Below are 26,926 nucleotides of genomic sequence, written 5' to 3' on the forward strand. Positions count from 1 at the left end.
AAACAAAGGTGTGAGATGCAGTGACGGTTATGGATCCAAACTCTTACCTTTGAACAAACTGTTGTCTGCTACCCATATAATTAGGCTCAGTGGGGAAATTGTCCGTCTGTGGAGAAGAAAGAGAGAAAAAAAGAAGGTATGTAATGGGCTCTACAGAAATGAATCCTGCTGTGCAACAAGATCTCCTAGTGACATATGATTAATTATGCAGAATAAAATGAGGTAGAGGACAGAGTAGGGGCAAAAAAAAAATACTGGGGATGTGAGCAGTATATTGTTAAGGTTTGAGCATTTCATTAACCGCATAAAGCAGGTTAATTAGCCATTCGAGAGTAAATAGAGGAGCTGAACATCAAATCTGGCGGTTATAATACAATCAATAACCGCTAGGACAATAGTCTTGATGAGCGCAGAAAACTCTGCAGTTACTGTGTTGAAGTGTCTGCTAAACATCAAGTAACCAAATTACAGCACTATTTGCACAGAAATTAACATGCAATTTGTTAGTTTCTTTGAACAACATTTTTGTAAGAAACTGTTGGCTCTCTGAGTCTAAACACTTTTCCAGAAATTGAGAAACTAAGAAACTGGGGTTTGTATGCGTTGAACCAGCTGGTGTTTATTTGATATGGGACCATCAGATAATACTCAGGGGGCTCAGTGCTTCACACATACTCGCTTGTGCACACATGTATATGCAAAGACACACTAACACAGGAAAGTCTCACATATACAGCCACACAAAGAAACGGTATGACAAAATACAGTAGTATAATGGAATACCAGCACATACCCTGTACTGCACAAACACTCAACAACGTATGCAGCAGTGCATTACAGACTGGATCAATCACATTGGCACCGGAACAAACTGTATCTCGCACTCTTGTGATTAATTATACTGTACTTTGCTATAATTAACATCAATTGAGTTAAAAGGTCACAAAGATGCCAGTTTATTTCTGGCATTTACAGTTTCAAATTAGTCAACCTTTCTGATAAAGAACACAACGATCAGATGTATAGAGTGTAAGCGAAGAAGAACACAGGAAAACAGAAACTCACGTGTTTTTAGATTTTGTTTAAATTATTAGAGGAATATCTCAAAGTCCTTGTTGCGTAGAGTTAGGGAGGTTGGTAACAAATGCCCTCAAGAGGAAAAGCCTTCATGCTGTTGTTGTGGTATTCATCACAGTAACACAAATAATTATGCTACGTAGTGCACAACTCTCTGTCTTGAATTGATAGCAGTAAAATGTCATGTTTAGTGAGTAATGTCTCCTTGTGCCAGGCTTTTTCACATGCACAGCTTGACTCACAGTCGATAGAGTATTTCAATGTCATCCGTGCTCTGCGGTGGCTCAGTATGAAAAAGGGTGTGTGAAGGTCAGACAGGCCACCTCAGTACTTTGACCTTCCATGTTTTTGCCAGCACCTTTATCTCTACCTAAACACTCTATTCCACCTCAGCCTTCGCCAAGATTAAAAGAAAACACCCACAGAATATATCAAAGACTGGAATCTGACCACGGCGTAACAGGAGAATGAATGTTTGAAATAGTTTGGCATTGAAATGAGTTTTTCGAAAAGGAGAGATGGAAGTCTTTATATTGATGTGCCCCTTCTGTACTTTTATGACCAGGGACTCGTCCTTGGACATACTTTTCAATCAACTCGGCTCTGTTAGAACTGAGTCTGACTATGATGAAAGGACATTAACAGAAAAAGGTTTTCCTTGATTATTATAGGATTGAATTTATTTTCTGTGCCTCTGTACATAGAATTAATGTCTAAATGATATCCTTGTACACAGAACTCTAGCTTTTGTCTCTCACCGTAGTGTTCACTACTGATGTAGTGAACTTGAAAGAGCAACGCTCACAACATACATACAGTACAGCATGGTATTCCTTACTGTAATTATTTATTACCAAAAATAAACAACATTCATGAAAAGTAGCGTGTGCTCTACATCCCTCCGCCACCCAGCCACCCACCCCCACCCCACTGCAAGCCAATAAAAAGCACATTACGCCACTTCATAGAAACCTCTTTCCTGCCAATTAGAATCCAGGCTGATCTTAAGCTTCCATCTCTTCCTGTCTGTCTATACTGCCCAGCCCTTTCACTACAATGGGCCACTTTCCAATTAATGGATCGATAACGGCCAGTATGGTCTTTGTACTCAGCCAGTCAGAGCCCACAATGAATACAGGATAATTTGAGGGGGGAATGATATATACTCGCCAGATGACCAGTAGTTTTATTATCATTATGAGACACTGTATTATACAGTACATAAATTAATTTAGCATCGCAAGTATCATTGAGTTTTTCGTGTTGCATGCTTGCACTTGCTTTCTAATTTCCCCTTGTGGGACTTCTTAAAATGAAGTGAATTGAACTAAAGTGAATTGAATTGAGCTGAACTAAAAGGACTTACTGCAAACTGAATGGACTCAAACTGCAGTATTTGAATATTTGGTCTGTGAGGTTTCAAACTCTGACTTGCTTATTGACTTAAACGATAACATATATATATATTTTTTTTTTTTAACCATTTAAAGTTACGGCGAAGCACTGAACTTATTCAATACACAATAAATCCAGCAGTTCCTGGGTCAATGCACTCTGTGTAGGTATCAAAGCAGAGGGCAGTTTCCTTGGTAGTGTGGATGAGAATTGCTAAAGCATGTTGTTGAATTGAACTGAATGATGTGTTGTATCAAGTCCATGCAGCAAGGCCACAAAGGTCAGAGAGATACTGAGTACAGTGAGCCTTAGTAAGTGTAAAAAGCTGCACTCTATTCTGTATTCCCATTGAGACCCTAAGACTGACCGAGCAGACAGCAGGCCGATTGAGACAAATGGGACGAGCATATTGGAGTGCTATTCTACTCTCAGGCCTTGTTGGTGCATTTTGGGACACAGTTCATTTCTACGGGGCTATGTTTGAGTGTATGTGCCTGCGTGTGCATGTGCATGTGCGCTTGATATCTTAGGTAGGGGTGGCGAAAGAGGACAAATTGCAGCTTCTCTTTCACACATCATTGGACAGCTCTCTTTTATTCACAGGAACAAGAGTGCACCCCCTCCCTCTACCTGCCCTGCAAGGTATGATACATGCATTTGTCCTTTACTGTCTTCCAAAAACACACATAGTACTCACTCTGCGTCTGTGAGAGTGAGCAAATGTATTTCTTCATGTCAGAGGGTGTGAATGGTTCCAAATCCAGCATAACCTTGTCAGTAAGCCAAAAAAGATCTGGACTGTAGTTTTTAATTTGATAAACTATGTCTCTGATGTGTGCGTGTATGCGTGGGACGTTACCACCAAGGGGACTCCAGTTTATTCCTCTTGGAAAACTGTCAAAGTAGCTCAGCAACAGCCAAATGGGAAGAGTGGGTAAAGGATAAAACGGAGAGAATTTGAGCTTAGAAGAAAGAGAACACACTGGCTTGTAGCAAAAGCAGGAAAGGAGACAGAAAAAGGACAGCATAGCGGTAAAGTGAGAGAATGATAAAGAAAGTAAGGAAAAAGGGGGCGGAGAAACTAGACAATAATTAGACTGCATTGATTACCTAGTGGCTGAGGAGCAATTGTAAGTGATCAAATCTAATTAGCTGGTCCTATACATCTTCCTGGAGATAACGGACCAATCAATCAAAGGGCTTAAGTGAACTTAAAGCCATCACAGTCTACTGCCTGCTAAATATCTTCCACTATCTTCCAAATAACTTACAAGAGGTTCGGTTCAAATGACTTCCAGACAATAAGGAAGTGCCACTGATGCCGGTAAATGGAGACGAGACAGATTTCAACCACATTCAGGTCTTATCAGTCAAGACGGACACCTTGATTCTGGACAGTACTTAGTCATGAATGAGCCTTTGAAAGTAGACGTTACACAAGTGAAGACACGTTTGGATTTCAAGGTGATATAGAATTGTTTGGACATTGTTTAAGTAGTGTTGTGTAGTGTAATGTAAGTTTTGATCATTTGTATTTGTTACACATAATTTGTACACTACATGCAAATCATACTGCAATGCAAGATGAGTTAAAACAGGTAGAAAGAGTGCAGCCTGTTCTTCCAACAAATGAGTATAAAGTCCACCTAGGAATAACAAAAACAAAACTGAGCTGTGCTAATATTCTACTTGCAATTCTACCACGACCACATCTACCACATGCCAGCGACAATCAAACACAACCTCTTGGTGAGCCTCGTTGTGGACAAAGGTAAAAATAGCAGTTAAAATGGCATCTTCCTAGCGAGAAGTATAAGTGTATAAATGACATGATGTGCAGCTGAAACTGAGCACGTATGCTCAGCACACCTCTGGGTAAAGTTGAGAAAAAGACTAAAAAAGGTTTCTTTTTGCAGTGCAGAGAATCACCAGTAAGGGAGCATTCGCACCTGGTCAGCTGGGTTATTCATTTGAACCGCACTGAACTACTTCTGAACTCCTACTGAACTCCTTCAGTTCTGCTAGTTTCAACTGAAGATCTTACAGTCTCCAGTATCCTTTTTTTTTTTTACATTTAAAAAGCAAGATTTACAGCCTACAAGCCAGTTCTTAGTGTTACTGTTTTCCAGCAAAAAACTAAATAAATTCAGGGCATTTTCCCAGTCGTAACAGAAACATATTGAACCCTCACTTCAAATCCATCGTGCATATTCAACTGTGAACGCTGTGTAGAGTTACAACCCTCCTTGTCCGAATATGTGGAATCCAAGATGCATTATCTCACGTTGCTTGGCATCTACAGGGTATAACGTCCAGTTACAGTCTTAACAGACTTCATATGCTCTTTTTCTGATCAGCCTACAGCGGAACATTAATAAGCCCTTGCAGCGGGATTTTATGCAGAACGATTAGCTACAGTGAGTCACCTGCATAAACTGTGTCGACTTTCCTCCGTAGCGCAATGTTTGTCACAGGAAGGCACGTTACCATTACTGTCACATGGATGAGTGAGATGACTTTCTATCTGACTAATGCTAAAAGTTTTAGGCTTCTTTGATATGAGGCAGAGCAAGCCTTAAATGAACCTGATGGGTAGTCCATCAACAGCTAGCAACAGCAGACACTGAGCACTATGTACGGAGGAATATTTCAAAAATGTAAACAGGAAATAAAGGAATACCTCAGAAAAAGCAAGAGAGCACGCTGTGAATTTAGTGCCAGTACAAGAATAACGTATCGCTAGAGACTGTATTAGTATATATCGATTATTTGTCCCACCCCTAGTGATCAGTCATTTAAAGTGTCTCTCTTACTGACAGTCTCTCCTCTCCTTCCCATCTCTAATTGTACTGAACTCGACTTCGGCACCACAAATCTAAGACAACTCGAGCTGAATAAAGTAACATGCGTAAGTGTTGCCGCTGCCTTGAAATATTGTGACTGTGGTTTTTATAGAACTACTATGGGGCTTTTTGTAAGGTTTATTATGGAGCTGGTGACTCAGTCCTAATCCAACTCAGTAGTGTCATCTTGTTAATTGTAATTTGCCGTAATTCATAATTAACAACGTAACTGCATTCCTTCTAAATTTTTTTTTTGTGGTCACGTTCATTTGGTGGGGAATGGGGCTTTATTCCTTCACTTGATAGCACTTAGGAGGCTTTCATATACAGTTGCATAAACAGCATGACCCCCTCCACTTTCATAATCACCGCTCACCAGCAAAGAAACAGTATTCATAATTAATATGCAACCGCTGACATTGATTCCCTATTATTTTGGTTGACCATACAGTATGATTAGAGACGAAGTGCTTAGTGGAACATCACGTCTTCTCAGCGGAACAACTCTTTCTTTTTCCTCCTTCCATCATCCTCAGTCTAAAGCCACTTCATATAGAGAGAAAACAGCACAAACAAAAGGAAAAGGTTGACTAGTTATTGTAACTACTCACTGAGTAGGGGAGTGAAATCATCGATAGCAAAAAGGAAAGACGGAAAAGAAGGGGTGCACGGGGCCGCGGGGGTGCTGAAGTGGTCGTGCTTGCATCTCTTCATCAAGAGAAATGAAACAAAAACACTACTTCAAAGCTGATAAGCTAATTTCCTTCGACCTGTGTGGCTGCAGCTACTTTATTATTCTTTTTGAGAAAGACCCCGAGCAAGCATAAATATAGTTTTCTCTTCTGTCTACAAATGACTACTTTGGTCTCATTTCTAAGGTAGTTTCCTAATGTACAAGGGGGATAGCTGCATTTGCCTCGAACAGCTATGAAAGAGTCCATCAGTGTGCTTTTCTTCGGTTTTCTAAAGGATGCTTTTGAAGAGCACATTCTTCCATTATAACAATATTTGTCATTTAATTTTGGAGACTAAATTACTTTTAAAGAGCAGGAAAAGAAAGCTCTGAGGAATAAACACACCCGAAGACTGAGAGATGGTCAACAAAGCGTTGTTAAACTCCATTCTTAAGCCCGTCATTATCATCTTGAGAATCAACTCACGTAGAAAATAATAAAATGCAAAGCTCCTGAGAGAGTGCATATCCTTGAACTTGTTTTTCTTTCTCTCTCTCTTACACACACACACACACACACACACACACACACCACGGATGCACACATGCACAAACGCACACAGACACACACACCATTACAGGTACTGGATATCTTAAAGTCATTTCATGATGCATGAAAAATCAAATGATGGGCTAAACTAAATCCTGCATACAAAATGGCTCAGAAGGCCTATCTTAATAGGCATACAGTAATACAGAATAATCTGTTTACCACAAATTACAAAAAATATATAATAATCTGTTTTTTAACTCCTATGCATGTAATTGATTCATTAATGGGCTGATTAAGCTATTATTGAATGAATCATCCTTATCTAACTAAAAAAGGACAACATTACCCATAAACTGTTCTGATGTTGACCAACATCCCCTCGGGTTAAGATTACAATAAGCTGCCACATTGGAAACACACAACTGAGGCTTCATATTACAGCAAACTGTCTTTTTTTTCCCCCCTACATGGAAGTAAATAAAACCAATTCGACTGTGCCCCATTTTAGAAAGCACCTGTAGTTTGAATTCAAATAAATGTATTCAAGATGAATGTTTCAGTCGAGGAACCCGTACCTTCGTGACAGAATACAAGACTCATTGTTTTTCATTTTCCTTGTCAAAAAATAACCAGATTTTGTTGCAGGTTGATTTTTTTTTTTCTTTCACCCACACGGAGAGAGGATGCAGGTGGTTGGCAACAATCCCCTAATCAAAATAAAAAAATAATATTTTGAGACATCCAGTGGTTGGATGTTTGTTTCATCCTGTTTTTATTTTCCAGTATACAGCAGATTTGTATTTGCAATGTAGTAGCAGGTATGTGCTGCTTGTGGCCTCAAGAGCTTCACTTTGCCAATATCTACCACTATTAAATACACGGGTTAACAGGACAACTTTGCCTTATCTCCCAACCATACTGAGGAGTGTTTGTGCAGCAAATTATATATTTATAAATTGGACTTTAATTGCATTTCTGTTCTATGTATTTTTACCAAAAGTATCGTAAACAAATAAACGCGACCTAAAAATACATAACTTTCAGCAGCAGAACATAGTGAAACGCAGCACGCATGTATATTTAATGACATAAACACACATGACCTTACTGGTGTTTGTGTGGGTATACGCGTTATTCTAGAGCCATTATTGTGCGCTGTGGTTGCACTTGGTGTGCAGCGCAATATAATGAGGCAGTCTGTTCCGGCGTTGGCAGTCAACCCCACACAAGACATAAAGTCATTAAATCGTACCTGGACATGAAATAAGAAAACATTCAAAATCACAGTCCGCTATGCGAAAAGACTCCAACTGGAATGGGTGGTGATCCCCATGTTGTGTGGTTAAAAAGGGCACTCCTCCCTCAAATATCACTCAAAAACAATACAGGGCCTGCTGTTTTTGCAGTCATCTTCTGCAATATTACTTCTCAATGTCTGCAGTTCCTACCAGCATCGTGCTTTAAAAATACAACAACACTGACAACAATTCAGCAGCCATTTCAGTGTCAGCTACCAGCTCTGAAGCCTGCTCAGAGGAAACTTTCCTGCTCTGAAGAGGAGGGGCAACGCAAGACAGCGCGTTTGTACTCCTATCAACACAATCCACATCTGTGGCAGTTTAGCCCCAGGAGTAAATGATAAATGTAGCTTTTGGCACAGATATTTATTCCAACACACAAAAACCCCTAACACAGCAGTTTGCCAGCCCTCCTGAAATAGCAGTATTGTTTTCCCTCACTACTCCAGACGTTTTGTGTAGACACATTTAACCAGCTGGTCTGGGTAGCTTACAGCTGGGATCAGTCTTATGATTATTGATAAAGGAGGATGTGTAAACTGTGGGGAGAAACGTGACAGAGGAGCAGGACAGAAGGGACTTTAGTTGATGTAAAGTTATTCATACCGACTTGAAACTGTGAGTAAAGCAGTGAGAGACGAAAGGGCGCGGTATGTGATCTTGACGTGTAAGCTACTAATCATTCAGCACTTGCTCATCAATAGTTACAACAGCTTTGCCGTTAAGTGAAGTCCTGAGTCAGCACTGACCTTGCTTCACCCTCATTAATCCAAAGCCAACTCAGCCCAAAATTTCAAAGCTGTTACAGAGGTAACAGGCCTATCGTGCTTTACATTTTAACACATGCTTCCATGAATTTAACCATACCATTAGCATAAGAAACAGTGTAGGATACTTACTAGGCAAGAAGCATCCAGATAATACTTTAAAGTAATACTTGTTTGAACACCATGACTCTGAGAGAGCCATGGTGACGACAAGATGGCGAGAAATCCCTTCGTAGAAATGATTTGACACATAACCTCCCATACAACCCCAATAACTTTTTTTTTTTTTTTACATACAGGGATCAAACAAACAGGATATGATAAATTAATCAGTGAGCTTCAGAGGTGCTGGGAAGTGGATTTTGTAAACCTTTAGACAGAGTCAGGCTAGGTCTTTCCTCCCGCTTCCAGTCTTTACGCTAAACTATGCTAAACGGCTGCTGGGGGTAGATTTAGATTATTGCACAGAGCGGTGACAGCGGTATCAATCCTCTCATCTAACTTTCAGCAAGAAAGGAAGTTGGATTTCCCTAAATTAAGTTCAAAGAAAAAATAATGATCTATAATGTTTTCCCTCTTCAGATGGCATGATTTATCCATCTAATTAGGAATTAGCAGTGAATGGTACAATATGAACAGCCAACTGCAATACAAAAACAAAGCTTAGCTTTGGTTTTCAGTGTTTGGAGCGATATCTAAATAAGCATGCTTGTCATGTACAGTAAGCCAGCATTTAACTTTAACATCTTTAGAAAATCTAAGTATTTGCAGCCTTGCAATCTGAAAATTAAATGTTGTTAACCTGTTTTCAGGCTGATAAAAGCGCACGTTTTCTAGGCTTTCAAACTGATATCATTTAGCTCTCTAATCCAGTATTAGTATCAATTTCGAGCAAAGAAACAAGCATTTTATAATTCAGTTTTGAAATAAACCATCCACAAAATGTGGTCTAGTTTGCAGGTTAACAAGACAGAAGTGGAGCACTTGTGAACAAAAACATTAAAGAACAAAATTATTCCATTTCAATTGATGGGAGGAAGAGCCGTTCCGTGGATGAAAGGATTTTTCGATATTTCCCCAAAGCCCAGAACTGAGGGCAGGCGCAGAAAAATAAACACAAAGAATGCACGCACACATATGTCTAATATCAATACATGCACAAGTGCACACACACACACACACACACACACCTGGGTTCTCCCTCTGTCTCCCCGTGCACACACATATATGCGCACACACAGCAGATGGAGTCTGTCTAGTTTCACTTCAAGGTGACCTATCTACTGTATATGTATTGGGTCAGAGGTATCAGAGCAAAGGAGGAATGGAATACAGGAAGCGTGCTGTCCATACACCTGGGTAAAAACTGACAGAAAAGGCTTTAGGATAATGCTCCCTTGTCAAAGCGTTGGATGCCAGATTCCTCTCAGTCTCTTTTAAGTGCGCCTATGGTGCATTAAGAATCTGTCAGGCCAGCTTTAGCATTAATCAGCTGGCCCACAGAAGAAACAATCACACATAATCTCAAGCTCTAAACCCTGCTGACCTTCTCTTCAAATACACAGATAAACTCCCCTTGAAACCTCAGTCATTTAAAGACACACACAGGCCTGAGCTCCAGCGCTGGTAATTTTCTCCACCACGGTCTCTTTCCCCTGTAGTCTATCTGATTGGTTCCTCCCACAGCAGCACCCATGTCTCTCCACCTAGGAGTACCTCGACTCAGCATGTCAACCTGACCTCAAAAGAGGACGCATTTCAGACAGTGTGTGTGGGAAGAGCGGTTGTTTTACCCCATCAATCTGGACATAGGGGAGGAGAGGAGAGGAAAGGAAAGGAGAGGAGGAAAAGGAAAAAAGAGAGGAGAAGGGCAGAATGCACAAGTTCCATTCATCATCTCAGCAGTGTTGAGAGTGTATAAATAGCAAAATCTGTTCAGACTTATCATTGAGCCAACGCTTCCATCGTGCTACTTCATTTATTAAGACTGTGCGCAGATCAATACGGCAGACATATACACTCTGTACTGTTGACAAGATAATCTCATCATTATGAATTTGGCTTGGGTCGTCAGTAACATGAGCAATTGCAACGCTTATGTGAGATGACAAGAGCAGAGAAAGAGAGGGAATCTGAGAAAAGGAAGAGAGTCAGAGCAAGAGTGAGGGGAGGCAAGGAAGAGAGAACGTCTGCACTCATTCTTTTTTTTTTTTTTTTTTTTCTTAACTAAGCAATGCTCAGAGCGATAGATAATGAAATACAGTATTTCAGTACCAAACGGTGCAAAAATCAATAAGAAATGGAGAAAACCAGCAATTGATCTGAATGCTAAAGGCCCCAAAAAGATTTCTCTCTAAGACATAAACCCAGTGAGGGGCCAATTGAGTACATCTGTGTAGCACAATAGAAAAAGATAAAACCGGCCAAATATACCATTTTCAATACGCCATTAGTGCTCAGCATCGCCACTGCTACCCTGAAGAGCAGACACAGTCAAACGTTTGATGACAAATCTTGTGTGCTCACCACTTAGTGGGCCCTTTGTTTAGGCAATATCATCTGAGAGTGCCGACTCATTCGCCTCTGTTGCCACAAACACATAACAGCCACTGCAAAACACAGTGCCTGTCAATTCCCTTCAGACACACACAGGGCTTTAGACATGGGAGTCAGGTTTCCAACTGTGCTACAGATATAAGCAGGAACGGGGGAGACAGTTGGATCTTTCCTATTAGAGTGTCGGACCTTCTCAGACACACACAGAGACATACAAACATGCACTGGCAGGATTACACTGTTTGGAAAAATACTCCTCAAATTACAAAGCAAATCGTCGTTTCCGGATTGAGCCCCTGTAATGTACTCCGGCGGTTGTATGAGGGAAAAGGAGCCCGTTTTATTGCGGCTTGTTTTGACATGTAGTTAGCTGAAATTAGAGCAAATGAGATGGTATTCGTGGTATATCCCTCCAATCAATTAATCATATTACTGATGAAGCCGAAGAAGTGCTGAACTGTAGAAGGCAAGGACAAGGAGAGAGAGATTCAGGGAGAGAGGGATAAATCATTTCTCTTATACTAATGAGATAGAAGGTGAGAACACATTCACATAACTCATACTTTGAGCTGCGTGTTGTTTCTGCAGCACATGCCTAGGGGCCATAGTGAAGGAAGATGTGGCAGAAATAAAAGCTCTCTCAGGTTGGACCTGTGCCAAGACACAGCAGAGTGAGTTCCACTTTGTTTGACTTTGAAACTGTTTGATTTACAGCAAGGAGACCCAGCTGCTGGCAGTTCAAAGAATACATCGCCACGGCATGTACGCCTATGTAGCCCTCTATATGCTGTGCATCTCAGTGAACATTACTGTGAGGTCACTCATATATATATACCCATCTATTGCTGCAGCCCAAGCACCCTGCTGCTCCAAACGTTAAGTCCGAAGACCCCAGGAGGGATCTAAGAGCCCTCAGGGGGCAGACAGCCCCCACAGGGAAGCCCATTCCAATCTGAGGGATCCAGCAAGACCGGTGCTTCAGTGCGCAGCTGGTGGTAGCACATGTGCATGTGTGCGCGTGCACGTCCGTACACACACACACATAGACACATGACAGCTGAATCTTAGATTCCTCCACTGTGAAGGTTATGTTTTGTTCTCTTGTTTTTTTGACCTCAGTTGATGCTAGGTTGGCTCCTTGTGCTTGAGTTGTTTGAGCACAATGCCAGCACCACCACGGTAAATGTTTCAAATTCAACTGGGGGCACTGCACAGATCTCTTCTTTTTTCTTCCATCAAATAGCATGTATCGAGGCAGTTCATATTTAAAAAAAAAAAAAGGATTGGCAGGTACAAGTTGCACAGATCCATTCGGTGCAGACGCGCAGGAAAAGAGTCACAAAAAACACAAATGACAAAATATGGCAAAATAAACTAGTCATGGTCTCAGAAACCTTGTAATAACAGAGCAGAAAAGTAATTAGTAAGCCTGATAGGATTTGATCTGAAACCACTTAAAGTGCCAGTCTACCTTTAAAAGGTAAACCAAGCCAAAACAATGGCACTTAGTACTACACAAAGTGATATGACGATACGACATCACATTTTGAAGCTCTGGTGTCAGTAAATTATGAAGAGGAGTCCTGATAATCCACTTCCGCTCTACAACAAACACACTCATGCACACACAAACACACAATAACTCCAGAGTAAATGTCCACTGACAATCCACAGTCTTATTATCATGCGCATGCCATCTCCAATAGGCTGCTTCCTATTGAGCCAAGCAAATTGGTTTAATGTGCCCGGCCAATCTGGCTATCACGGAGGTCAACTTGTGTTCTCATATCCTGTCTCTTTCTCTACACTTGGAAAAAACTAAATTCTTTTGTTGCCTTGCATTGCCAGGTTGGGAGGTCTGTCAGAATAATGAAATTATGCAGCACAGATAAGTGCTGCGTCCACATGAATGCACAACAGCTGGCTGAGAGGATCTCTAACAGCTGACCAATAAGACCAATACAGACATACATACTTGTCTGCAGCCATCTATCAGTAAATCTATCTGTTTTTGTCAGCAGATTGACTCCACTGGAGTTTGTTATAACTTGCAGGAGGAAATTGTGTCTAGTGGTGGGCAGAGTCAGGGGCCTACACGTATATTCAATTATTTAGCAGGGTTACTTGGATTTTTGAGAACTTGCGATAAATAAAACATTCACTTCCACACCCTCCTCCAATCTCAACCAAATTTTATGGGTACACCTAATATGTATCTGCAAATGAACTATTAATTGTGTAAATCTTTGAAGAATTTTTAATCTGTTTAATATTAAAAGTGGGGGTGGAAGATAAAGACATCGGTGGTGTTCATTACTACCAGAGCAGCTTTCCTCTTTCTTTCTAAAACTTCAAAAATTCAGCACCACACTGAGAGATTAAAGTCATTTCCTCTTTCTCTCATGCTTCCTCACATTGCAAACACACTCAGGAAAAGTAAATGAGTGCTCAAATTCTGCTTGTATGAGAAAACAAGTAGCTTGTGTTTCCCACTCACCCCCGTGTTCTGCCCCCTCACCCCTCCTACCCCGCCTCCGCCCGTGTTCACAAATACGTAGCCACAGACCTCTGATGTTTATCGTGACATCCTCCGCTTCCCTCCGATTTGTTAAACGTTATGATTTATTAATGAAAGAGGATGCAAATATAGCCGCTGTTTCGTGCTACGCGTTACGCTTTTGCCACAGCTTCAAGTCATACTGACGCATCAGGGCTGAAATTAGAACCTCTGCAAACTCAAACGCCAGTAACGGCAGCTAATGAACAAAACTTTCAATGCAAAAATTTCTGTATTTGCTTATGTAGAGATAAAATAATTTGCTGCTGTTCCCCTGCACAGCATTCTGTGGCCTGACTGCACTTCCTCTCAGTTGTATCTATCATATGAGCTTGGGGGAGATGAAGAAAAATAAAACTGCTTATTAATAATTCAGAATTTCAGCGTGTAGTGTTATGTACAGTAGCAGCAGGTTTATTTGAGGAAATATGAAGATACACCCTAAGGCAAGCTGATTTTTTTATTTTTTTTTGTACTGCAAGCTCAAATACAACAAATCTGGCCTAGTGGCCCAGAAGAGCTCAACTGGGGGACAAAAGTACACAAATTACAAATGGCTTCTTGAACTGTCTCTCAGTCCTATAAATGACTGTTTGTGCATCTATGCTGAGCTGCTCAATCCTGTCTGCAAGCGGAATTCAATACATACAGGTTTACCAAACTCATTCCATAGAAAGCTCCAGAGGAAAGCAGTTATCTAAAGATGAAGGGAGAAGGAGAGAAATGAAATAAAGAGCGCTTTTCTATTCATTGCCTCAGTAGCCAGTGAAGTGTGGGAGCAATTTCAATACAATATACAGTGGAGGCTTTGATAAGACTTTTCTGTAGAATCCTTAAAAACAGCCCAAGCCCGGTTACATGTGCATCTGTGTGTTTGTGTGCACGAGAGTGTGTGTTTCTTGGAGGAAGGGTGTTTCAAGGTTCGGACAAATGCAAGATTGTCCCGCTCATAAAAGAGAGAGGCTCTGTCACGGAGCCAGCCAGCTAAAGGCTTAAATCACATGCCTGGAATACACAATGACGTTACACCACCACCACCACCACCACCACCACCCCCGCTCCCTCCACTCACTCACTCACACACACACACACAAAAACACACAAACACACGCACACAATCTCTCTAAATTATGCAGAGTAAGACCATTCCTGGAAGCATTCATTTTCAACATCTGCTCCAGCTACATTGTTTGAATGCACATGCTCAACCTAAACAGATCAAAAAGGAGTGAAAAGTGTATCTCCTATATAGTATACCAGCTGCTTAAATGATCACAGTCCCGCCTCTTAACTGCTTTTTTCAGCTTTCTTTAAAAATCACTCAATAGGTTTATGGCTGCCAGTCAATTTGAGATTCAATTCAAAAACGTTGGTTTATTATAAATAGTTTAGAAAAGCCAGACAGATTTATAATAATTTATATCCAGTAAAACTGTGAGCATAGAATCAGTGTCTACTTAAATTCAGCCATTCAAAACATGTGTAACAATATAGTCACGCAGGCAAATTCAAGAAAAATATCCCATATCCCATGTGTTTGTTATGTATTCATACCTGACATTTTTCATTAGAGCAGCAGGAGCCACCTTACCCAGTGACAATGTCAAGTCAGCAGAGGCTGGAGCCCCTTTTCTCCTTGACACCCTCATCTCAATGCCACCTCACACAAGGCAGAATGTCGCCACCTAAAGGCAGCTTTTATAGCCTTTCAGACTCCCCCTTTGCCTCTGTACCACCTGCACCTTATTAACATGGATGGTCCCCCGCCGAGACAGGATTCTGTTTAATTAGAGTTTCATGGTGAATCAAATTGCAACACGTGAAACTTATCAAAACAAATCAATATTATAAATTATGAGACGATTAAAAGTAATGGCACAAGTCTCTTCAAATGTTTGGTAACAGTGAGGGCTGCCTCTAGAAAAGGTAGCAAGAAAGCAGCAGAGAAACTTAATAACCAGTCAGTGGGCCAAAAGCCTGGCACGGCTGTTGAAGCTAAACATAATGTGGGAAAAAACATATTCAAGACAGAGTGGGCGCAGGCTCACTCTTTGGATAGAATTACTGAAATCCCTTCTTCCTGAGCATTGAGGAATTTTGCGGCAGATTGGTTTTAACCTTGATTCCACACTAAGTAATTCCCTTCGACGCCTTAAGCAGAATTAGGCATCATTACGTATCATCCATCTCCTTATCCCAGGAATTCTCTTTAGAAATGAAATGAAGCTCTCCACTGGGCTGGGTGCTGGCACGGTGGTGACAATGATAAGGCCAGCAGAGCTCTGCTGATATGTTCATATTATTCCCCTCTCCCAGCTAGAGAGACCAAGCCCAGCCTGTCTGCCAGTGCACCACTATAAAACATCATTAGAGGCCAGCAGCAGTGTGGAGAGAGACTGGGAGTTGCAGGCAGCTACAGTAGTCCTACTAGGTGCAGATGAAGACAGCAGTACTAAGGTGCCCTTGTGAAACTGACTGAGCAGACGATATGCTCTCCTGCTTTATCCATCTCTTTATTTATTTTTCCTATTTAGCCTCTCCTCCGATGGCAACTGTAGTGACAGATGGGCTGAGAGGCCTTGGGATCGATGGAAGGGGAATTCTGTCTTTGTTTCCTGACATTTTTCCCATAGCCACTCTCCTCTGACTCAGGTTACTTACTGTCCGCACAAACGGAGAGAGGAGGCAGTAGCAGAGAGGAGGAAGGAAAGTGATACGCTTCTGTACAGCTTCTGAAGAAACTTAATGCCTCAGGCCATCTCCCTCTACACAGGTTTCTGTTGAATAATACAATAGAGCACCCTGCACGCCTGATGCGTTGAGGGGACCCTCTGTAAACAAGACACTAAGGAATGTGTTGCTGCTGCTCCTGCTTGTTTTCCCTTTGACAGTCTGAAGGGGGAGAGAAAAGTAAGTGCATAAAATGGGTGTGCAACACCCTCGCACAGTCTAATTCATCATCACTACATTAGCAGAGAGACAGCCTGCAGAATAGACCAGCAATTACTCTGTCCGTCTGATTAGGAAGCCTTAACGGTCTTTCTACTGACCCTTGCCCTATGCAGCTGGCTCATAATAGAAGCAGGGCTGAGACTAAGAGTGGGAACAACAGACAGTGGCCTTCCTCCCTGGTGGGAACACGTCACATCTGATCATAGTCATCGTCACATCCCTGTCCAGCGCAAACAGTGGGATAGAAAAGACAGCAGAGAGCTTAATTGAGAGACTAATAGTTACAGTCCAACAGGATGTAACTGGAAAAAATGTCATTCTCCAATTGTGCCAAATAGCATTAAGTCATAGGCCGAGAGCAACAATAATAAAACTCACTGAGGACTCTTTAGTATTCCAATCAAACTATATTAGGAACATCACTTTTTTGCATTTGTTAACAATAGGTAAACATCAGACAAAAGGGTTGCGAAGGGTTTGCTACAACTGCCCATTATCCCCAGGGTTACATACCACTGTCTTAAGCAGGCCTTAATCCGCGTCTGACACGACAGACTTTTAATGGGCTTAAGGCCAAAGACACAGAGAAGTTATCACATTAGAGGCTTATACACCCACGTACTCCACTCAAAGACGTATAAAGGAGCTGTGAAAATAAGTACAATCTGCTAATCTCTAGGACTTAAAATCGTTAGAATTAACCACAAAGACCGATAGATGCTTGTTTGCTGTTTCAAGCTTGTAACATCACATCAGTCACCGAATTCTGTTTGGAGTAACTTACTCTCATGGTATGAAATCATAGCAGTTACAATTACAGTGTACAGGGATATTAAGATAAAATGCAGGGAAGTATATTTTCAACAAGGTCGAGTCATTGGATTATGACACAGATGTCTGTGGGATAATTGGGTAGTTTCAAAAGGAATTGGTCCTTAAAACACATACCTACCTTATACAATCAACCACAGGCTAAACTCTTTATTCCCCAGTAATAAAACGACAGTGATTGAGTGATTAATGAAAGAAATTCTACATGAAAACTGATTTCAAAAGCCTACCGTGACATATTTCAAGCACAGCTGATTTGTGTTGATGTCACCAGCTCTGTTCTATGAGAGCACCAGAATGACTGTTTAATCCTTCTAATGCTCACCCCTCCCTTACTTCTTTTCTCTCTGTGCTCCTGGGCCTCTCTGCCTCTGCCTGTCCTTATCTTCTTTTTCTTTCATTTTACAAAACAAGGGGCAAACACTGATACAGGAAATGGGAGCTTTCTGAGGGTTGTGACGTGAAAATGGTGGCATAACAGTGAAGGAGAAGAGTGCAATTTCTCTTACCTGTATGATGGACATGCGGTTAGTAGGTGTGTCTGTAGTGCTGGTGACTGGGCCTGTGAAGCTGGTGTGGCATCCCACGTGGCCTTGGGGCACGCTGAGGTTATTGGCAGTGGGCTTGAGGTACATGACCTCTGACCTTGGTGAGCTCAGTGGCAGGCGTGTCTGGTAGTCAAAGTACATGGGAGAGGTGGCCAAGGAAGGGCTGCTTACCACATTCATCACATTCATGGCATCCCGCTCCTCCACCTCGCTCTGCACCAGCATGATGTCGTTCTTGTTAATCTTCTTCTTCTTGCCTTTCCCCAGTTGAGGGTGCGAGTACTCTGCAATGCGACAATTATAGGTACGGATCTCCTTGTTTTCCCGCTTGCACTTGATGGCTATGGTCACCATGGCAGCCAGAAGCATGATGGATATGATGCTTAGTGTTACAATAAGAGGCAGGGACATGTCCCAGTTCTGATTGTCCTTTGTCCGTGGCAGTCCATCAGGGGGACGTCCGTCAGAAGCTTTGATGATGAGCCTGGCGGCAGCAGTGAGTGTTGGCTTGCCGTGGTCCGACACTCTGATGATCAGCTCCACAATGGGGTTCACGTCGTCCCAGAATGGGTGGGCAGTTCGCACCTCCCCCGTGACTGGATCAATGTCAAAGAGGTGCTCCTCGTTGCCATCTGAGATTTCATAGGTGAGCCTCCCACTCTCACCATAGTCATTATCCACCGCCCTCACTGTGGTGACAATGTAGCCAACACCAACATTGCGCGGCACATGGATTTCAGCCGTGTCGTTCTGGAGTAGGGGCAGAACTATGACAGGGATGTTGTCATTAACATCCAGAACACTGATGCGCACTGTAGCGTTGCTCTCCAGGTGTGGAGATCCTGCATCTTTAGCAAGAACTTTAAAGTCAAAATACTTTATCTGCTCATAGTTAAATGATCTCACGGCATAAATGGCGCCATTTGCAGCGTTCACATTCACGTAGGTGTTGACATCACCCCCACTCACATTGGAGTTGATTATGCTGTAGTATACTGTGCCATTCTGGCCAAGGTCTGGGTCATGTGCCAGAACTGAACCTAGGTACTCCCCAGGGATGTTGTTCTCAGGTATCTGAAGGAGGTAAACTGACTTGGTAAAGCGAGGAACATTGTCATTCTCATCCAGAATCTTCACGGTGAAGGATTTTGTGGAGTTCAGAGGGGGAATGCCATTGTCTTTGGCCACAATGGTGACATTGTACTCATCCTGCACCTCTCTGTCTAAGGGTCTGTCTGTCACTACGGTGTAGAAGTTATCGTAGTTCTCTTCAAGTTTAAAAGGGACATTACCCAGCACTCTGCACTGAAGCTGCCCATTCCTGCCCGAATCCTTGTCTGTGACACGGACGAGTGCAATGACAGTGCCTGGAGGTGCTGCCTCGCTGATGGCTCCCTGTCTCACAGAAACAAAGCCTATAGACGGCCAGTTATCATTCCTGTCAAGCACTTTAACAGTGACTTTACAATGGCCTGGGATTGGATTGGGACCTAGATCCTTTGCCTGGATGTCAATCTCAATAACTGGGCTCTCCTCGTAGTCAATTTCACCCTGAATCTTTATGACCCCCGTTCTGGAATCTATGGAGAAGAGCTCACGGATTCTCTCTGGGGCATAGCCACTAAAAGAATAGACTACTTGCCCATTGTTGCCCTCATCAGGATCTGTAGCATTTAAATCGATCAGGACTTTACCAGGTGGTGAATTTTCTGGAATTTCCACCACATATGAGGACTGATCGAACACAGGGCTGTTGTCATTGGAATCAATAACTTTAACATTTATCTGCATGGTACCTGATCTAGGATACTCCCCCCCATCAGTGGCTGACAAAATAAGGGTGTGATGGCTTCTTTCTTCCCGATCTAATGGTCGCTGAATAACTAGTTCTGGGAATTTAGTTCCGTCCCCACGAGATTTTACCTCTAAGGAAAAGAGATTGTAGTCGTCGCGTGTTATCTGATAGGTTTTCAGGCCGTTTTCCCCTGCATCTGGGTCATGCGCGCTGGTCAAGGGAAAGCGTGTCCCTGGCACTGCATTTTCAGAAATGTCAATATCAATCTGATCTGAGGGGAAAGTAGGGGAGTTGTCGTTAATGTCCTGAATATCTATTTTGATCATGCAGATCTCCTTGTCGTTGGCAAACACCTCCATGGAGAGCTGGCACTTGGGGTTTCTCTTACACAACGTTTCCCTGTCAATGCGCTGCTTTGTGTACAGAAGTCCGCTTTGGGGGTCCACGTCGATGAGATGCGGAGCTGAGTTTTCCAGCACCCTGAAGTTGGCTTTCTTACCCTGTCCCCCCTGCCCAGTCTGTTCGAGTCCGAGTCGGGCATCTTTGGCAATGTTCCCAATCACTGTCCCCGGACCCTGTTCCTCCGGGACAGAGTAATTCAAGTTTTTCAATGTCAGGGCTTGAGCCCATAAGAGGAGGAAAAAGAAAATAGAAAGATACATCCCCACTCTGTAAAAACTGCTATAATCTGCGTTATGTTTACACCTCCTTTGACCTGTTGATATTTTGCTCAAATTTGGTATTTCTATTATTCAGGATCAAATAAAGAGTTCTGTTCATCATGTGAGGCCTTGGCATTTGTCTTTGTGGATTGTCTTTGCTCTGTCTCTCTCTTCCTCTGCCTCTTCCAGCAATCTGTGGTGCTGAACACCTAATTTAAATTCAGCTGAGTGCCCGGACTCATCTGAGCAATAATCGCGATCCAGTCTCCAAACAGAATAGTCATTGTAAGTGTTCACTCATACCACCTAAGAAGGAAAACAGGAAGAAAAAAAAAAAAGAGAGAAATATTTGTTACAATGTACATGTCAATTAGTCACCCAAATAAAAATAGATTAAGCTACACTACAGCCATTCTGCCAGTAAGACATCAGATCCACCGTGCTGAGCCAAAAATGAAACAGGGCTCATGTGTAATTCATCTCCACAATTATGGGGGAAGCTTGTCAATTAGTTAACCTTGGGAAGACACTCGGCGCAGCCCTGATACACACAGGGACACAATGATTCCCCTTGTAGCTCATTTACTAAATGCAATATTACAAAAAAAACACATGATTCAGGGTGCAGTTGTTTTTTTTTTTATCTATACCTAACGTGAAACGCACGACCTGACCCTGAAGTGATAATGGCCCATTCACTCATTATGAGAACGCTGACGGAAACTGTAATAGGGCAACTTTAATAATATGGTAACACTGCAGACGTAGAACTGAAGACGGCCTATTGTGGCGGCTATTTGAATAAGTGTGTATAAAATGAGCCTCTTACACGCATTAACAAATCCGCATAATCCGGATATTCACAATGAGCCTTATAAAAATTCGGAAACGAGCTGCCAACATCTCAGCACAGCCGTGTAATTCTCTCCACTGATGCTCTCTCTCTCTCTCTCTCTCTCTCTCTTTCTCTCTCTCTCTGTCTCTGCAAGATTCAACGGTCCTTGGAAGAAGCTGTTGCATCCGCATGCATATGGTTGTGAATTATCAATCGGTTGGAAATGAGCAACAGACAGAGCTTCCAGTGTGTGTGTGTGTGTGTGTGTGTGTGTGTGGAGAATGACACTAAAGAAGACACCTAAAGCGCATAGAAACAGCAAAGCGTAAACTTACCCCCAAAAAAAAACAACAACAAAAAAAAAAAGAAACTGCAGCGATAGTCCGAGAAATATAACTGTAAAAAAAATCAAAACAGTCAGTTCCAGCAGGGTTCGGGGAGAGTTTCATCCCCAAACCACTTCAGTAGGTACCACCCGGATCCTCTTTCCCCTCTCCGTGCAGTGGGGGAAAAAGCCACAAGCCTCCGATGCACACGCAGGCTACAGTGCAGCGCAGTGGAAATAAAAAAAAAAAAAAAAAAAAAGTGCTCCAGAAAAGTATGACTGTAATGTCAATGAGCTGAAGTCCTCTCTGCTGTCTGATTAGGATGCAGCGGCTCGCCTTCTGCCTGCAGTGAGTCACCGTTCTTCAGGAAGGAAAACTGTTCAGAGAAATACTCTATGAGCAGGGGAAAAAATCCAGATGTGCGGTAAGGTACATCCAAAGTGGTTATTTCTAAGGCGATCACTGTTTTTTCCCCCGTCCGGAGCTGCTCGCGGTGCCTGGTCCCCGTTGTGGCATTTTGTCCTTGTCCGCCGTCCCCGTCAAAGTCCACACACACACATATACACACACACACACAGAGACACACACAGACACAAGAGAGAGAGAGAGAGAAAAAGAGAGAGAGACAGCTGCCGAGGAGGTGGTCAGCAACAACCTCGCTGTCTGGCACAAGTCTCTCTGTTGCTTGTCAGAAAATGGGTGATTTTCTTCAATATTTACGCACAGTCGTTACTCAGTATTTCCCGCACGTCAGACAGCCCTAAGCACATTGAACGCTTCCTCTCACTGACTGAACTCCGGACACCGCATGGTGCATTAAACATTGTCGCTACTCCTCTGGCAGCCAATGAATTTGAAGAGGTGGGAAGAGAAGGAGGGATTCAAAAGCCGCTTTGGGTTCAGACTACAAATGATTGGTGGCTCGTAGTTCACCGGTGGCGCATCTGTTTTTTTCAAATATCACACTTCATTGTTGTTTACAATAAAGGAAACCGTGCGTTGGACAGCCGTGCCAAGAGACTTATAAGGGCAAAGCTGGGCTGGTTTGAAATTTCAGTTAAATCATTTATCAAAAAAAAAAAAAAAAAAACGGACAGAGATTTGAATGCAGCGGCGTTGCTTTCGTTTGAATGTGGCGGATTTAAAATGTGGCTTGTCAACCTTTTATTGTGAAATTCGTTTGAGTGAGTTCAGAGAGAAAGACAGCCTGTTCAAGTCTGATGTAAAAAGGAGATCACAAATTAAACGCTATTCTTAGATGATTGGATTGGATTTGTTTTTTTTGTACTTCACATCACTCCAGTTCTCAGCTTCATTCTACATTTAGAGTGATTTTGACACATTGCAGCCAAGTAAGTACTTTAATAAAGACTTGTGTTTGAGTCCAAAGTCCAATTTTATTCTTTCTGAAAAAATAAAATCCCTTATACCTGTCCCCAAATGCAGTAAAGCATCCATGAATGAAACTATCCTGCATCCTTATTCAGGTCTGTTACACCACCTGAGAAGCAGCAGTAATCGTGTTAAACACTTTTGTATGTAATTACGAGTGTTAAATACCTGAGAAATTACATGATGGAAAATGATGAAAGATGTGGAGTTGATTGCAGTGGAAATCCTGCGTTGTCTTTTTCCAGTATTATACTTTCGTAATTATAACTTGTCTACTGTAGTTCCTGTTCTGATGAGAAGAACCGACAGAAAATCTCCTTTAAAAAGCACCGGAGCTGAAATGAAAATTAATTAACGTCAATTGTGGTAATTGATTAAATGCCATTTTTCAAGGAAAAAAAACCAAACATTACCCATCTCTAGCTTCTCACTGGATATGATTTGCTGCTTATCTTTGTCTTATGTGATGGTAAATTGGATATATTTGTGTATTGAATTGTTTGTTAGGCAAAGGAAGGATACAAGGAAAGAAATCACCTTGAAGTTCAGGAAATTGTAATGTGCATTTTAGAGACCGCGCAACTAGCTGAGCAAGTGGTCAGCAATAGCGTTCGATAATGAAAATAATGTTCAATGGCAGCTCTAACTGAGAGTGTAGGGAAACACACTGGGTCGGTCGCCAGTGCATCAGAGTGAATGCAAGAATAAAGAGGATGTGCAAACAGAAATCAAAGCTTTTTTTTTTAAAAAAAACATTTGCTGTGTAACAATAACTGTGTCACCATATATCATATCCATAGACATGTACTGAAGATTTTTTTAGCCATGTTTTGACTGTTGCCATAGAGCTGCTGTTTTTGTCAGAGTCCGACCATGCCCTTCATTTGGTATTGCTTTTTCAACATGTCAGCTTTGTTCAGTATCTTGTAGTCGATCCATGTATAAACATGGGTCTCAACCTCTTTGACTTTTTCGCTAACCTTTCCCTCTGACAGGAGCGAATGACAAAAGTGTCAGAACCATTCGTTAGTCAGATGGCGACCAAAGCTCATTATTAAACAGCAGGTTTGATGTACTAATGTCAAGATGTTGATAACTGATGAAGGTAAATGTCACATCACTGTCTCTATCTGCATACAGTGTGTGTGTGTGTGTGTGTGTGTGTCTATTGAAATGTGATGCATATTTTGTTCGTTAAGCGTACCTTCCTCTGAAGTCTTCAGGTCATGTGGGCGTTGCCAGAACTATAGATCCCAAGATGAAGTGCTGAGAAGCAATGAGTAAGAAAAAAAAAAAGATTAGCAGCATGTGTGGAAAATCATTAGAAGACCATTTAATCTGCTCTCGATTGAAGTTGAATTATCCATATTCCTCAAGACCGCGTCGCTTCCACAACAGGTTTTTATGATTTGCCCGAATAACATGTTTACTTTTTTGTTCCCCTCTCCAACTACAAAATGCTACACACTGAGCTTAAACAACGCCTGGAAAATCACCTGCCTTGATGAAATGTCACCAGTACTGCCAGAGATAAACCCCGCCATTAGCAGCTTTCTTCATTAGCCCAATTAAATAGCCCTCAGGAAATGCACTGACAGAAAGCGTATTTGGAATGGGCTGCTGGTGAACAGCTGCATTAAAACACTATTTGGTAAATTAAATTTCAATCTAATGGCAATGGCCTTTCTTCAGGTGGTAATAAGAGAGAGAGCGAGAGAGAAGGCCTCTTCCTGTCTTCACTATTTAACCCATTTTTTGAATTTTCCTTTTCTCCCTCTCTTACACTGCCTGATTTCACTTCTGCTTCCCTCGAGCAATAAAAAATGCGTTACACTCTTCCACCATAAAGAAATTTAAACCATGAAGATGGACCGTGTGGAGTCTGAGCGTGAGCTTTTTCTCGGCTACTTCTGTCTGGAAAAAAAATGAAAGAGCTGACTTTTACACGTGGAGAGTTTTTCCAGCAGCAAACTGTCACCTCTTTCACTGCTACTTTTTTTTTTTTTTTTTTTTACTTGCCTGGTGTTTGTCTCCCACATAAATTTTTCCATGTTTCCGTCTGAATTCGTGCCTCTCTTCTTTTTCACACTGTTGAACTGTTCACTGCGTTCGAGGGAGAGCGGGTGTAGCACCTTATTGTTTACTTCGCTTCACAGCAGTAGAGAATTGTTGTTTTCCAACACAGTTTGAGAAACTCTTTGTCTTTGCCTATGATAATATGAAAGCTGAGACAGTAACATTGATGATATTTTCGTGTCTCTTTCATTTTGCAAACATATAAGCCCTTTTTACTGTATACTAGTTATGGCACCCGTGTATAACTCACCCTGACTGCATTGAGTTATAAATATTAATCTCTTTCCTACAGGTGAACCGCATATGACACACTTCACTGAAAGTCAGTTCAACCCACAGTTGACCCCATATGCTGTATATTTTACAGAGTAATCCCTGAGCATCTAATAGAGACTGTTGAAGCTGTAGTTTCCCTACGATTTAATACTGAGCCTCGGAATTAAATGGAATTGCAAAGAATGACATTACATGGAACAGACCCAAACAAGGTTCACTTTAAGTTTCCCTCTCACTAGTTGCTTGCTATTTTGGGATTTCCTCTTGCTGCCTCTCTTTCTCTCCTAATGTCTCTTACCTACTACTTGTCTGGTAGTATGTCAAGGTTTCGTTATACTTCAAATGAACCTGTTTGTTGCTTTAATCTATCAGTAAGTGCAGTAAATGGCCACAAAAAAACTCATGAAAACACACAAGAAGCCATGTTAATGTGTGAAGACTGAAAAAAATCTTCATGAATGTCTTTCAAATCAACTTCCAAGTTGTACATTTTAACAACCAGGTCAGGAAGACGCTTGGCAAGCTAAGTTGGCTATCAGTGCATTCAGATAGGCCGCCAAGGTACCCACTTCAACAAGCTGGTCTGTAAGAGGTATAATGGAGGTAAGTGCTGATGAGCATAGTCAGGGTTTTCAGCCTGAGCAATGAGAATCCATCTATATGCTCTGTATCCACGCTCTCTGTCTTTCTTTTCTTCCAGCTCCGTTGCTGTCTTTGCAAGGGAGCATCTTAAATCCCTGACCTGGCTTAGCAGTGTCATTAAGCCTCAAGAAAAACAATGGTGTTATTCAAAGCCGTTGATAGACAAAACGCTGTGCACGTTGTACATGTCTGTATATTTTGTGTCTTTTTCTAAACGTGTCTATATGTTGACTTCTAATTTATCTCTACACGGGCCGTGGATAATAAAGACTTCTTTTACAGACGTTAGGGATGAATGGGTTGAATGATCAAGCACAAATTGCATCTGTTTGCGTGCCTGCTGTTTCTGTTCATTTGCCTATGTTTGTGTCAACCAAATGTTCACTGTTTGCACGTTCCAAGAAATATTTCCTGATCAATGCTCACTGTGTTACTTATTCTGCCTCATCACAATCCTCACGGTTGGATTGAAAGCCTTAATAAGCTTCGGCAGGTGGATGGCAGGATCTTATTTATTTTTGTGAAATCTTCAGTGAGATGTTTATAAGCTGATCTACTTTGTACAGCGAAACTGAGATTCCGTTTCATCAGGCGTGTTTTTTTTTTCACAAGCAAATTGCTGGACAACCTGTACTTCCACACTAACACGTTAAATCGACTCGCTGAGTCACTCGATGCATACATTAATGCTCTCAGCATGCTCTTAGTGGAATAATGTTCACCTACTCGGAGAGAACACAAGTGAGGAATAAATTGTAATCACCTCCTATATCTTTTTAGCCTCACCTAGGGCTCCCAGAGTGTCAAATAACATTTGGCCAGCTTATACTGGACACAGGAAAGTGGTGCGGTAATGATAGGCATGCCTGTGT

General features: G+C 41.8%; 1 protein-coding gene across 1 annotated transcript in view; it reads right to left on the bottom strand.

Annotated features, from left to right (window-relative positions):
• The window catches only part of pcdh17 (protocadherin 17), a 51,378-nt gene extending 30,580 nt beyond the window's left edge, over positions 1-20,798 (bottom strand). Inside the window, exons 1-2 of the mRNA XM_070830639.1 lie at positions 18,012-20,798; positions 48-106 (exon numbers count right to left, since the gene is read on the bottom strand). Coding sequence (XP_070686740.1) covers positions 48-106; positions 18,012-20,507 — 2,555 coding nt within the window. The 5' untranslated portion in view covers positions 20,508-20,798. The remainder of the gene's footprint in view (positions 1-47; positions 107-18,011) is intronic.
• Between the last annotated feature and the right edge of the window lie 6,128 nt (positions 20,799-26,926).

This window comes from Pempheris klunzingeri, chromosome 1 (genome assembly GCF_042242105.1).
Source record: "Pempheris klunzingeri isolate RE-2024b chromosome 1, fPemKlu1.hap1, whole genome shotgun sequence".
Taxonomy (NCBI): Eukaryota; Metazoa; Chordata; class Actinopteri; order Acropomatiformes; family Pempheridae; genus Pempheris; species Pempheris klunzingeri.